This window comes from Mobula hypostoma, chromosome X1 (genome assembly GCF_963921235.1).
Source record: "Mobula hypostoma chromosome X1, sMobHyp1.1, whole genome shotgun sequence".
Classification (NCBI taxonomy): Eukaryota; Metazoa; Chordata; class Chondrichthyes; order Myliobatiformes; family Myliobatidae; genus Mobula; species Mobula hypostoma.
The window spans coordinates 11,925,828-11,940,709 of NC_086128.1; the positions used below are offsets into that span (position 1 = coordinate 11,925,828).

Genomic DNA, 14,882 nt, shown 5'->3' on the forward strand with positions numbered 1-14,882 from the left:
TGTGCACAGCTGACGGTAGAGCAGCACATTTTGGACAATAACTATATTGCTACCTGCCCTTGGCTGAAAATGCTGCCTCTCTCACAAACAGCACGGCTGTTAGCCTCACTTACTTTCACTGGCCAAAATCCCCACACGCTTTCAGCATAACAGCACTAGCCATTTCACACATCGTGAGGTGCCCTTTAATTTATGCAAAAGAGCAGTTCAGTAGCACTGGATGGACGTAGATTTATATTCAGAAAGAATTCCAGTTAACGCTTTGGGGGAATTTTTCATTCAACGTTACAATACCAAGTCAATTGGCAGAGGAGTATATATGTGACTCAGCAGGAAGCCAGTTTGAAACAGCTGCCCATGTGAGCAACATTTGCTGTAATTTACTACATTCACAGAACTTCAATTGCTCAAGAGAAACTGAAAGCCAGACTTTGTACCTTGGAGTGAGAGCTGGAGGGGAATAAAGCACCTCTACCAGAGTGGGGCATTGCATACAGCATATTGTTGCATGCCTTCAATTCTCAAACACTTGCCTTTTGGTTCAAGGCATACTGGAGTGGAGGGTAGTTCTTGGATAGATTCTTAATGTACTTGAACATTGAAAGAATAGTTCCAAGTCAGTCTAACCTAGAATTTACAGCACAGTCAAAAAAAGAAATAAGTACTAAAAAAATGAGCGGAGAGGAAAATATGGCACAATTGGGGTCATTATCTTCTGTAAAAGCAAATCACTTAAGACTCTTGGGAAGGGAGTCACAGTGTATTTAGCCACAGACCACTGATCATTGCACCATCCTCATCTGGGGGCATTCAGGTGCAAAGTCATGCAGCTATCCATTAGAATCACTGCTAACAAATACTCTGCTGCAAAGACACACCTCACTGGAGGCATAAAGCAATTACTTTGGGAGGAGTAAGGCAAACCATGAGTCACCACAAAGAGGTAAACAAATACAGGTCCTTGTAACTGCAACACCGTGGCTCTCAGTGTTTCTCTGCACACCTTATTCATTATACACAGCCACCGAGAACACTTGCCTTGCCAAATAAGAGTCCCAATTCCATAGTAGAGCCCCCCACTCAGATCGCAAGGTCATGGATTAAGACCCACTCCAGAAGGTAGAGCACAAAAATCTAGACAGGTGCTCCCAATGTAAAACTGAGGCTTTGTGTGCCTTTCAAAGTAGAAGTACAATATCTTTTGGCATGAGTTAATGAATGAGGAAGTTCTTCTGATAAATCGGCCAACAGACATCACTTGTTACAACAACAGCCAAACATTTGCTGCACTGTTCGTAGAAGCACTCTGTGCTTAAATTAGTTGCTGCAATTTCCAACACTGCACTTGTAAAGCACTTCTGGGCATCCAGAGGCAGTGAAAGATGATACCGTAGACAAATGCACTTTAAAAAAAAACTAACTTTAATATACAGTAAACCTCAACCACCCTCCTCTCCCCCCCTCCCCCCATCCTTGTTTCTGCACTGCAAATACAGGTCAATACAAAGTGAAGCCAATCTTGACCTAAAGTAGATGTACACTGAAGTAAAAGAGCACCATTAATGGCACTTATGGACTGCTGGAGTCAGTTATCAAGGATGTGATAACAGCACATTTGGAAAGCGGTGAAATGATCGGACAAAGTCAGCATGGATTTGTGAAAGGAAAATCATGTCTGACGAATCTCATAGAATTTTTTGAGGATGTAACTAGTAGAGTGGATAGGGGAGAACCAGTGGATGTGGTATATTTGGATTTTCAAAAGGCTTTTGACAAGGTCCCACATAGGAGATTAGTGTGCAAACTTAAAGCACACGGTATTGGGGGTAAGGTATTGGTGTGGGTGGAGAATTGGTTAGCAGACAGGAAGCAAAGAGTGGGAATAAACGGGACCTTTTCAGAATGGCAGGCGGTGACTAGTGGGGTACCGCAAGGCTCAGTGCTGGGACCCCAGTTGTTTACAATATATATTAATGACTTGGATGAGGGAATTAAATGCAGCATCTCCAAGTTTGCGGATGACACGAAGCTGGGTGGCAGTGTTAGCAGTGAGGAGGATGCTAAGAGGATGCAGGGTGACTTGGATAGGTTGGGTGAGTGGGCAAACTCATGGCAGATGCAATTTAATGTGGATAAATGTGAAGTTATCCACTTTGGTGGCAAAAATAGGAAAACAGATTATTATCTGAATGGTGGCCGATTAGGAAAAGGGGAGGTGCAACGAGACCTGGGTGTCATTATACACCAGTCATTGAAAGTGGGCATGCAGGTACAGCAGGCGGTGAAAAAGGCGAACGGTATGCTGGCATTTATAGCGAGAGGATTCGAGTACAGGAGCAGGGAGGTACTACTGCAGTTGTACAAGGCCTTGGTGAGACCACACCTGGAGTATTGTGTGCAGTTTTGGTCCCCTAATCTGAGGAAAGACATCTTTGCCATAGAGGGAGTACAAAGAAGGTTCACCAGATTGATTCCTGGGATGGCAGGTCTTTCATATGAAGAAAGACTGGATGAACTGGGCTTGTACTCGTTGGAATTTAGAAGATTGAGGGGGGATCTGATTGAAACGTATAAGATCCTAAAGGGATTGGACAGGCTAGATGCAGGAAGATTGTTCCCGATGTTGGGGAGGTCTAGAACGAGGGGTCACAGTTTGAGGATAGAGGGGAAGCCTTTTAGGACCGAGGTTAGGAAAAACTTCTTCACACAGAGAGTGGTGAATCTGTGGAATTCTCTGCCACAGCAAACTGTTGAGGCCAGTTCATTAGCTATGTTTAAAAGGAAGTTAGATATGGCCCTTGTGGCTACAGGGGTCAGGGGGTATGGAGGGAAGGCTGGGTTCTGAGTTGGATGATCAGCCATGATCATAATAAATGGCGGTGCAGGCTCGAAGGGCCGAATGGCCTACTCCTGCACCTATTTTCTATGTTTCTATGTTTCTATTACAGGCCATCTTTTTGCACATTTCATCATTATACTTCAGGTTCCTAGAAAGACCTTTATCCATCCCACCTAAAAATTCGTAATTATGCTACTCTTTGGGAGAGGGTTGCATCAGATATACCAACACACACAAACAAACACTTACCTTCCATAGAAATCTCACTCCATAGAAGAATATATAGAAATAAAATGCAAGTCTCCACCTGCAAATACAAAACACTTGAAATCAGATAATGGGACAGGGTGGGAAAAGGAGGGAGTGAGTGCACGGGAAATTTGATGGAAGGGAGCTCAGTCCACCAACCTGGATTCCAATGAAAAATCTGGAGAGATTTTAAAACCATGGAAAAAAATATAAAATGCCTTTTCTTCCCTGCCCTGCCACAGGCTGAGCAATCTATTCTTAGCTCTACAAATATTGGGATAAAACCAACCCAGGAGCAGCCTGAAGCAATTCTTTGCTTCGTTCAGGTGAGCCAGTTTCCAGGTTCTTCACATTAGTATTCTAAAGGGAGGATAAGGCAACCATGGCTGATGAGGGAAAGGTCAAAGACAGCATAAAAGCAAAAGAGGGCATATAACATAGCAGAAATTAGTGGGAAGTTAGAGGATCAGAAAGCTTTTGAAAAATCAACAGAAGGCAAAAAAAGCATAAAGAAAAGGTGAAATATAAAGGTAAGCTAGTCAATAATACAAAAAGAGGATGCTGAAAGTTTTTATATAAAAAGAGTAAGAAGCAAGAGTAGATATCAGACCACTGGCAAATGACACTGGAGAGGTTATCCAATCACAAACAAGAGAAAAATCTGCAGATGCTGGAAATCCAAGCAACACACAAAATGCTGGAAGAACACAGCAGGCCAGGCAGCATCTATGGAAAAAAAGTAGTTGACATTTTGGGCTGAGACCCTTCTGTTTTCATGGATGTTTGCAAAGAAAAAGAATTTCGGGATGCATATTGTATACATTTCTGACATTAAAATATACCTATTGAAGCGTGCACTTCGGTAGGATAACGGTGTAGACATCTTTCTAAACAGGGGGCAAATTCAGAAACCGGAGGTGCAAAGGGTCCTCACGCAGGATTCTTTAAACATCAACTTGCAGGTGGAGTTGGTAGTAAGAAAGGCAAATGCAATGTTAGCATTTATTTCCAGAGCAGTAGAATACGAGAGCAAGGATGCAGTGCTGAAGCTTTATAAAGATACTGGTCAGACCACATGTGGAGTATTATGAGCAGTGTGGGCTCCTAATCCAAGGATGGATGTACTGGTATTGTACAGTCTAGAGAAGGTTCACAAGAACAATCCCAGGAATGAGTGCCTGATGGTTCTGGGCCTGTACTCAGTGGAGTTTAGAAGAATGGGGGTGGGGGGGTGAGGTAGATATCATTAAAACCTACTGAATATTGAAGGACCTAGATAGAGTGGACATGGAGAGGATGTTTCCAATAGTGACAGTCTAGGACCAGAGGGCACAGCTCAAAATAGGAGATGAGGAGGAATTTCAGACTAGAGATGAAGAGGAATTTCTTTAGCCAGAGGGTGGTGAATCCGTGGAATTCATTGCCACATATGACTGCGAGGCAAAGTCATTGGGTATATTTGAAGTGGAGGTTGATAGGTTCTTGATTACAAACAAAAGAAATTCTGCAGATTCTCGAAATCCACAGCAACAAACACACACAAAATGCTGGAGGAACTCAACAGGCCAGGCAGCATCTATGGAAAAAAAAGAGTGCAGTCGAAGTTTTGGGCAGAGACCTTTCAGTGGGACTGGAGGGTTCTTTATTAGCAAGGGTGTCCAAGGTTATGGAAAATATGTCAACAGTGATGGAATGGCAGAGCAGACTCAATGGGTTAAAGACAATGGACCTGCCCATGTCTAATTGTCTCTCAGAGTGGTATAGCTGCATTCAGTGACTCAAAGGCAGAGGGTTATTGCTCCCAAGTCTCCAGGATTTCACCAGCTGCTTTTCAAAACACCAAGGAAATAGAAACAAACAAAAAATAAGTGTTTATTCTTCCACAATGCAAGAGTCTGGATGCAGACATTTCAACATAAACCTCCAGAGCTTTGATAAGAGGTCAGTGATTACAGCCATCTTTTACCTCAAGTCACACAAGCTGATAATGACACCAGCCAAGTCAGTCACAAAGAAGCCACCAGCAGCATTAAATGTCACAATTTTTTTCTCGGACAAAATTGTGTTTTTCCATGAACCTGCAACCTCCAATGCTCACTGCGACATCAATTACACAAATGGCACGATACAACCTAAAGACCAAGTGAACTTAGTAGAATTTCTAGTGGAAAAATATGAATTTAAACTTGCCTTAAAAAGCCAATCCTCTGTTGACCATTTAAAGTTATACAAAGATAGTTCATTTGTTTTAGTCATTCAAAGCCTGGTTAACAACACCTCACCAGCAAGTCATCCTCAATAATCTATTGCCCAAACCTGACACTCTAACCACTCCCGTTCTTATGAGGAAGGTGATTCCTGCATTGTGACACTTAAGATTTAAGGCTGGAAGATTAGTATGTGGGCAACCTTAAAAAAAAAACTCACATGCAGTCTACAGCCTAATGTAATGAAATATGAACACAATACAAAACTCCCACCACATCTGTCAAATCCACACCTTTGAGAAAGGCCAGGGTGAAAACCAGAACAGGAATGAAATTAAGATTGAAGGATTGTAAGTCACTAATTGCTGTGGTGGTTGAGGGGAGAGGTGGCAGGGACAGTATAGTGGTGGTTGTGGATTCCAAGCACTGACAGTGTAGATGGTAATAATCCAAAGTAAAAATTGTAAAGGGAAAGTTGTAGTAAGAGCTTCTTAAAAACCTAGGCTACTGACTGATCATTATCATGGAAGTGAAGCAAGTCTTTGTTGTTGAAGTCACTTTTAAAAGACAGTCACTCCCTGTGCAAACTGTGCCTGGAAATAGCTAATAAAAAAATTAACCCATGAATATCTCCACAGAAAACAAAAACCAGAGGAAAGTCACAATTCAAGCTTAGACCTAGTGTCAAAGAGCAAGGCACAACTGAAAGTTAACTGGTCTTCTTCCCATCACTCAAACACTAACTGACCTATAATGCATTTTTGTTTACCGAATTGTTTTCCAATTCACGTAAAGTGGAAGGGCTCGCGCCAGTGTTATAAGGTGGTCAACAAAGCAAGCGATTTTGGTACTGCAGAAACTATTCACAAATTCAACAAGACTAAATTAAAAACTGGAGACTCATGGGGAGAACTTTAAAAAAAAGACAGACAAAATTTGTGGAATATTTCAAATAAGCAATAATCAGGTTTTGAAAAAAAGGAGGGGTGGGGGAGGGAAGCAGTCAGATGCATAAAGTATTTGGCACATTAGCAGAGATCTGAGCCTGTAAATTTTCACTGGATGGAAAGATAAGAGTACATCCTAGAGAAAAATGAGAGAGCTGCAGAGGGAGGAGAGAACACACAGCACCAGGAAACAATACTATCAACACACACACGGAATTGCATCTGCCATGCTGGAAAGCTGGGCGGCTAACCAGCATTAGGTTTTCAGGGAATCTTGAAGCCTGTTTATGAATTCCAAAACAAACATTTTTCACAATTTGAAAGCCACATTAAAACAGGGACTTAACAAGGGCAGAATTTACACGTGAAAGCTGGGTGCTGAAAGAGTCAGCTCCTACCACAAGTCCTGTCTTCCCACCCTTCTGTTTCAATCAAAGTAGAGAACTCTGCCAATGAGATCAAAGAGACAGTACCAGTGAAGAAAGTCAAAAGCTCCTGATACACTATTAAATAAGGAATGCAAGTGGTATGAAGTATACAGTCTTTTTGGAAAGTCTTGGAAGACCACAGAAAACATTGGGCCACAAACTTGCTTATTCTCCACCCCCCCCCCCCCACCAATCACCAAATATTTTCTCTACCTCAGAAAGCTGCCTTCATCACTGACAGTCCCAACAGCATTGGTACATTGCCCAAGTAGCTATATCAAGGCCACTGACACTCATGACTGAAGAAATCAAATTCAGTTATCTTGGAAGTAGTGAGTGGAGAAGGGAATTGAATTCCACCCACTTATAATCGGGGGCATTAGTTTAAGGTGACTGAGCAAGTTTAATTCCACTTTTCTTCCATAGAAATCCAAGATTACAGCTGAGATTCTGGTTACTAGTTGGCACATCCACCTCCGTATATAGTGAGGCTGGGCCATTACTTACGCGTGAGCCTAGGCAGCAAGCTACTGACTGTGGACCTTCTATCCAAGTCTGATCACATACCTGCTTGTACACTCCAGTTGGGGTTGCCAAACTGAAAATCAGGAACAGCAACACCCAATGACCCTTCTCTCCTCGACCCAAAAGGCAGCAGGCATTCATGGACAAACCCCCCCCCCTCCCCACCCCTCTTATTCAGATGAAGTTAGACAGCACAGACTTAAGCTATTTCTGGAACCTTTTCCTTCCATACAACTCAGGAGATGGAGACCCTTACCTGTGATACATCAGAATGACCACACACATACTCTCTAACAGCCTATTTAATCAATGACACTCTAGGATAGACAGGTTTCTAGCCAAAATTCAAGAATTACTAGAAGCCAAGTTCCAGGATTGCATGCAGACTGATCACACTGATCAGCATATTTGGTTTGTGGCTCTACAAGATTCATGGCTGCCCAAGACTTTCCAAAAAGGTTCTGCTATCCTCCTTCCTCATTTTGTAGTTTTGCAACCAGCCATGAAACACAGGGGAAGCTCTGTGACGCTCATAGGTTTCCCTTTCCTGCCCACAAGGCTATGCTGCTGTTCCTGTGCCCAAGCAATGGGAGGGCACAGGTGCACACATGACACCTGACTCACCATCCTCATTTTTCCTCAAGGGGCAACAGCAGTTTACAATTCAGGTGGAGCCTTTTCACCAAATGGTTACTGGATTTATTATACTGATCAAGGAGACACATATCATAAAGACTACACAGGCTATACTATCAAGTCCCACACCACTAGGTTTAAGAAAAGCTACTTCCTTTCAACCATTTACTTCTTGAACTGACTGGCACAACCCCAATCACTACAAGTTCAGCAACACAACAACCACTTTGCACTACAATGGACTTCATTTTGCTCCAATTATATTTTCTTGTAAAAATTTAATTTTGTTTAATTTTTGCTTTTCTTGTGAATGCTGCTGTTATGCGCTGGTGATGCTGCTGCTGCAAGTTTTTCCATTACACCTATACTTGTGCATATGACTACAAACTCAACCTTGACATTAGGTATTCTCTAGGAAGGTATGGATTAGTGAAATGGCCAAGTCACATGGAAGAGATGCAAAGTATAAATGTTAAGCGATTTATTAAGAATAAAGACAGACAACACGTGTCTAAAAAGCTATGAGAGTGGGGGTGTGGACAGTGTGGCTTCACTCAAACATATGCACACAAAAATATATGCATATAAATCTTGGAAGGTGTTAAAACTGATTAAAAAGATTAAAAGGCTGGCAAAATTCTTAGCTTAGCTGGAGTGGAACCAGGCAGGGATGGAAGACAAGTTACATGGAGAGACTGAAGGAACTGTCATTATTCTCCACAGAGCAAATTATGGGGAAATTTAATAGAAGGACTCTAAAGCACAAATTCTGATGAGAGCAAACAAGAAGGAATTAGTTCCAGCACCAGTAGGGTTCATAACTGCAGGACGTTGATTAAAAGATAAAAAGGACAGGAGGGCAACTTTAATTTCTACACATTTATAATTTGGAACACAAGTGTCCGAGAAATGCAGTGGAAACAGATTCAATAAGGGAATTGAACAAATACCACAAGGGGTGGGGAGAGGAGAGAGAAGGAAAAAGCAGAGGAAATGCAACTCATTGATACAATGCTGGCCCTTTGATTTTTTTTTAAATATGAAAACTTACTTCTTTCAAAGAGCTGGCTGAAGAATCTTGTCCTACGTGGTTTTACTATCAGAGCAACAAGAGTTTAAGCCACTGGGGGAGAAAGGGTCAACAAGAATGAAAATGCTCCATAAAAAGTAGTTCAGAGTCACCCTTGCTAGGAAGTTTGGGCAATGACGTCATTTTAACACGACAAATAAAAAACGTAGAAGCTGATGCCAATGGGTTACGCCTTGCAGGAGCTCAGGAATTCCTTATTTGCAACCAAAATGCCAATGGTGCACGCTGAGATTACTTTGCTGCTGCCGCTGCCATTGCAACATGCTCCTCGCTACTTGTGCTCTGCCGCCGCTGCCCTAGGCTCATTTTTGTTGCGCCGCCATTCTAACCCAGATGCCAATGCCGCTGCCATTTTTTGTCTTTTAATGTCCTAAGCAGCAGTTTGAACAGCGTAAAAAGGTTTGGCAGAGTGCTTACAACGATGAAACACTAGACAAGCCCACTGCCAAGCACTACAGTGACCAGGAGCTGCCTTATGTTTGTCCCTGGTCAGTGTGGCCCTTGCTGTGCTTGGGTTGGAACCTGGAATATGATCCGTAAATTTCAGCCGGAAACATGGAATTCCATGGAAGAATAATTGGTGTTCACTCATTCAGTCACCATAAACCAGTGGACACAGATGGGCAAACTCCGTTCCTGTTAGCAAGAACCTCACTCGCATGTGGAGTTACTGGGGGAGTATGATATAAAAGACTATACCAACCATTATAGCAATCCTAAAATTATCCAAGGAAGATCCTATCATCATGTTTCACACTGATCAAAATTTTTTTCAGAAGGCAGGATGGGGAAAGAAATTGCAGCAATCCAAGTTGTTAAAAATCATTACTGAAAATGTCAAATCTATACAAAATCATTAATCATCTTTTTTGCTTTTTTTTTTAAAAAGGTGGAGTGGTGAGTAGAGCAAGCAAATAGGACAAGAGATTCACTTTATGCTTCATTTGTCTTTTTTTTAAAAAAAAGATGCTGATACAAAAAAAATCTATACAATAGAGCTAACTAAACTCAGACATAACAGTAGAATAAAAGCCGTACATGCTCTCACAGAATTTTGTGAGCGTGCTGGGTTTATCTTGGTTTCTTCGATGTCGAAACCAGCGTTGAATTTTGCGGACATCCCAGTCGAGCTGCTTGGACAGACCTTCGAGCCTTTTCTCATCAGGACACTAAGAAACAAAATAAATTAATTAATTAATGACTTGCATGAAAGGCATTTAAAAAAATTGGAAATGAGTGCAGTGGTAAGAATAGACATGGTCATGTACAAACAAGTACATCTCATTAAACCTGCAGCCTCAAGCACGCCTTTGGAAACAATTACAGTGAAACAACATCAGTACTGATCTATCCCAAAAATTAGGGTAAAAATACAAAAAAAAAGAGTAGAACATGGAAGCTCAAATGGACTCAGAAGAACTTTGTTTACATAGATAAACAGGCTTCAATCAGGTAGTAAGAGGGTAATCACATTGAGAGAGTGGGTAGGTAAAGGCACATATCGAAGGCTAGGCAGACCATTCGTGGTAGAATTCAGATGGAAAGAAAGTGAAAGGTTAAAAATGATGCAGAATGCAGCTGGAATTTGTTGTGATGTTTTACCACAGTGGCATTTCTTATCTGTAAAGGTTAAATTTTTTACTCAATTAAATCAAATCAATGGATTGCCTTGCAATGTTCAACAGCTAATTGTTGAGAGGTTGGGTGTAACCAAGTGTAGCTCTTGCCTTTTCTACTCTGTTGAGTACTAATTTTAACATATCCAAAGCAGTGCCAGAAAATGTGACTGGTATAGATGGCACATAATGGTTGCCATGGATGTGGAAGGCTCCAACCTTCTGTTTCTGCAGTATAACTTTGACACTGCACAAAGGGGAATGGCTCACACATCTTTCCTACTTGTTTTGGGGAACAGCTGCACATTCAAGGTCAGCATCTTGCACCAGTGATAATTTTTCCATATTAAAAAAAAATGACAGAGCACTTTCAACTGATCAAATGGGTAGGTATCACCGCTGAATAGAACCCCCTATTTCTTCCCCAAATGTTCCTATGATGTCAGCATCCCAAGGATCAGGGATTCAAACTTATTTTTCAGAATGATCAGTGATTAACTGGCCACCTATCCGAATTATATTCGGCCAAACCTGGATCTGGCATTTGCAGGTGATACCATGTGTAGTGTTGTACAGAAAGGAGGATTGTCTTAAGCTGCAGTGTGGAGACCAGGAATATCATATTACAACTTTAAAACATTTGTTAGGGCACACCTGGAAAAACTGCACAGCTCTGTACACCATACTTTCTGAAGGACATTATTGCATTGAAGAGGGTGCAGAGGAGATTCAATAGGATGTTGCCTGGTTGGAGCATTTCAGTGACAAGAGCTTGGATACACTGGGCTTGTTTTCACTGGAACAGAAGCAGCAGAGGGGTGAGCTGAGAGAGATGTATGAAATAAGAGACATAGAAAGGGAAGGTAGTAAGAAATCTTTACACTACAGCCCCCCATCCCCAAATAGTGTTGAGGTGTCCAAATTAAGAGGCCATAGGTACAAATGTTAAGATTAAGGGGATCCGAGGAGAAATTTCCCCCCTCCTCCACCCCACAGAAACTGAGGGATTGAAATGTACTGCCTGAAAGAGACAGTGGAGACAGAGACTTAAGAACATTTAAGCAGCATCTAGACAAGCACTGAATCATCGAGGCACAGAAAGGGCAAGGAACAAATGTAGGTAATTAGAAATGGCAGAGACAAGGACCATGATCAGCATGGACATGGTGTGCTGAAGGGTCATTTTCTGTACTGTATAATGCTATGACTCAAAATCAAGACCTGCTAGATTGACAAGGCTCACAATAACACACATGGCAATTCTAGAACATTTTGCGAAGCAGGGTCCTCCAGCTGAATCCCACAAATGAATTAAAATCTAGTTCATGTTGGACTTCATGGGAAAGAAATAAAACAGCAGGCCATGAGTAATATATAGTGAACAGCTGCCATCCACTCCAGAAAGTACAACAGATCAGTTTCCTCTGGAGATCAAGTACTTACCAAATGCCAAAGCTCTAACACTCATGAATTTCTCAGTTAATTAATTATGAAGTATTGTCTTCCATCTGAAGAGTGGAGGGGAAGGCAACTTGGATGGATGCTAAAGTGGAAAAAACCCTAATAGATTGATAATGCCTTTCGATAGTAAGGCAACAGCTTATGCATATGCAATGTTATGTAAAGAATGCAATAATACTCATTTCAAAAGCCCATGAATACTACTTACTGTTACAAGCAGGAAAACATTTAATAGTTGTATGTCCCTTCTAATACTGCATTTGGCCAGGCAGATTAACCCCTTCAGCAAAGGTGCCACAGATTTATACACTGTTTTAAGATAAATTCATTATTGGATTCTGCCTTATCAAGTTTCATACAGGGACCAATCCTTTCCCTTACTCCTCCCTCTTCTTACCACTCTTCCAATCACCCACACCTCAAACCTGACAGCAACTCATGTCCCAAGGTACATTCTCCATCATTAACACCACCCTCCCCCCCCACCAATTCAGTATCAAAAACAATGCTACTGGATCGCACAGATTAAGCGAATGTTTCTGGCAAAAGTCACCAGATCAGCTCAGAGCTACTCAAACAGGTTATTCAGCATAAATTAAAGGTCTGGATGGTGGGTTGGAAATGCGTCTCTACCAAAGGAGGTGCAAAACGCTCCTTCCCTCTGCTAACCTGTAGGTCACCCTTGGGCAAAGTGCAGCACCTGCTTAGCTCCCTCCCTGGATCAGGGTCACATGAAGCCATGGGAGCAGGTGGTGGATGGTTGTATGAGCAGCTGGTCCATATCTCAAGTCCTAGTTATGCGACCACTGACACCAGGGAGAATCTCTGAAGACTATTGATAATGGCTGGGGTCACCCATCTTGTAAAGGCACTGCCTAGAAGGCACTTCTGTAGAAAAATTTGCCAGGAACAATCATGGTCATGGACATGGACATGGCACATGATAATGAAATTAAGGGTCAAATGGGAAGAAATCCATCAAGGTTATGGATTCCACCAGTACATTGCTTTCTTAGTAAAGCAATGTTAAAAAAACCTTAAAAAGGCCATTTTTCAGTTGCCAATTCTAAAGGTCCCTTATTACCAAAATTAAGTACAGAGCAAGTTTTGCTGGAGATACTGGGATCTGCAGATGTACAAGACTTGGACGGGGGGAGAGAGAATGAAGAAAAACTTAATAAACTTCTGCAAAGGGCAACATGTAGTCTTATTCAGAAACCTAAAAAAAATGCAAAGGCATGCACAATTACTCTGTAGTCTTACTGCCAAACTGGAGGCCTGGCAAGGGTATCATGATTGGAAACACAATTTAGCAAACAAATTTTTCCCCATAAATATGATGGCAGAATATAGTATTAATGGCAAGACTCTTGGCAATGTGGAGGATCAGAGGGATCTTGGGGTCCGAGTCCACAGGACACTCAAAGCTGCTGCACAAGTTGACTCTGTGGTTAAGAAGGCATACGGTACATTGGCCTTCATTAATCGTGGGATTGAGTTTAGGAGCCAAGAGGTAATGTTGCAGCTATATAGGACCCTGGTCAGACCCCACTTGGAGTACTGTGCTCAGTTCTGGTCACCTCACTACAGGAAGGACGTAGAAATCATAGAAAGGGTGCAGATGAGATTTACAAAGATGTTGCCTGGATTGGGGAGCATGCCTTATGAGGATAGGTTGAGTGAACTCTGCCTTTTCTCCTTGGAGAGACAGAGGATGAGAGGTGACCTGAGAGAGGGGTATAAGATGATGAGAGGCATTAATCATGTGGACAGTCAGAGGCTTTTTCCCAGGGCTGAAGCGTCTAGCACGAGGGCACAGTTTTAAGGTGCTTGGAAGTAGGTACAAAGGAGACGTCAGGGGTAAGTTTTTTTTTTGTTGTTTAAAAAAAAACACGCAGAGAGTGGTGAGAGCATGGAATGGGCTGCTGGCGATGGTGGTGTGGATAGGTACATGGAGATTACAAAAATAAGGCAATGGGTAACCCAAGGTAATTTCTAAGGTAAGGACATGTTCGGCACAACTTTGTGGGCTGAAGCGCCTGTATTGTGTTGTAGGTTTTCTATGTTTCTATGGAATAGCATTGGACACTCTTTGGGGGGGGGGGGGGGGAGGAAGAGAGGAAGAAAAAGAGAAGGTTGAGAAGACACCCATCAATTTTGACCTTGCCATAATTTCATCTTCTTCCCTGGTCATCACCTCAGGTTTGCAACCACAACATCCCCATTTAATATCTTAAATCTTCATGAACACCCACTTCTACTTTCATTAATTTTGATGCAGAATATCAGCTTGAGCTTGCCCTCTTTAGCTTTGCAACTAGAGCAGGGAATTCAGAATCAGGTTCAGTATCACGGATGTCACGAAATTTGTTGTTTTACAGCAGCAGTACAGTGCAATACAGAGAAATTATGTGACAATTAAAAAATAATAAATCATGCAAAAAGGAGGGCAGAATAGTGTTCACAGACCGTTCAGAAACCTGATGGCAGAGGGGTTCCTAAATCATTGGATATGGTTTTCAGGCTCCTGTACCTACTCCCTGATGGCAGTAGTGAGAAGAGAGCATGTCTTGGATGGTGAACATCCTTAATGATGGATGCTGCCTTCTTGAGCCATCACCTTTTAAAGATATCCTCTATGGTGTGGAGATTAGTGCTCATGATGAAAGTCACTGTGCATCCTGGCCAATACACAGATCATTCAAAGAGGGGAAAAAAAATAATCAGGGTCATTCTTATGTGCCATGCTGTACACAAACTAGCTGATGTTACAACAGTGACCAGTAATGAGAAGAGCACATGTCCTGGTTTGTGGAAGAGGTGACAGAAGCAGATAAAATTGTGACAATAGATGAAAGCTGAAGCAATTAACAGATAATGAGGA

The 14,882-nt window shown here is 42.0% G+C and overlaps 1 protein-coding gene across 2 annotated transcripts in view; it reads right to left on the reverse strand.

Annotated features, from left to right (window-relative positions):
• Positions 1 to 14,882, reverse strand: part of cers5 (ceramide synthase 5) — a 132,131-nt gene that overhangs the window by 67,665 nt on the left and 49,584 nt on the right. For both annotated transcript variants that reach the window (XM_063037017.1, XM_063037016.1), the window contains exons 3-4: positions 9,960 to 10,090; positions 3,089 to 3,146 (exon numbers count right to left, since the gene is read on the reverse strand). In XM_063037017.1, coding sequence (XP_062893087.1) covers positions 3,089 to 3,146; positions 9,960 to 10,090 — 189 coding nt within the window. The remainder of the gene's footprint in view (positions 1 to 3,088; positions 3,147 to 9,959; positions 10,091 to 14,882) is intronic.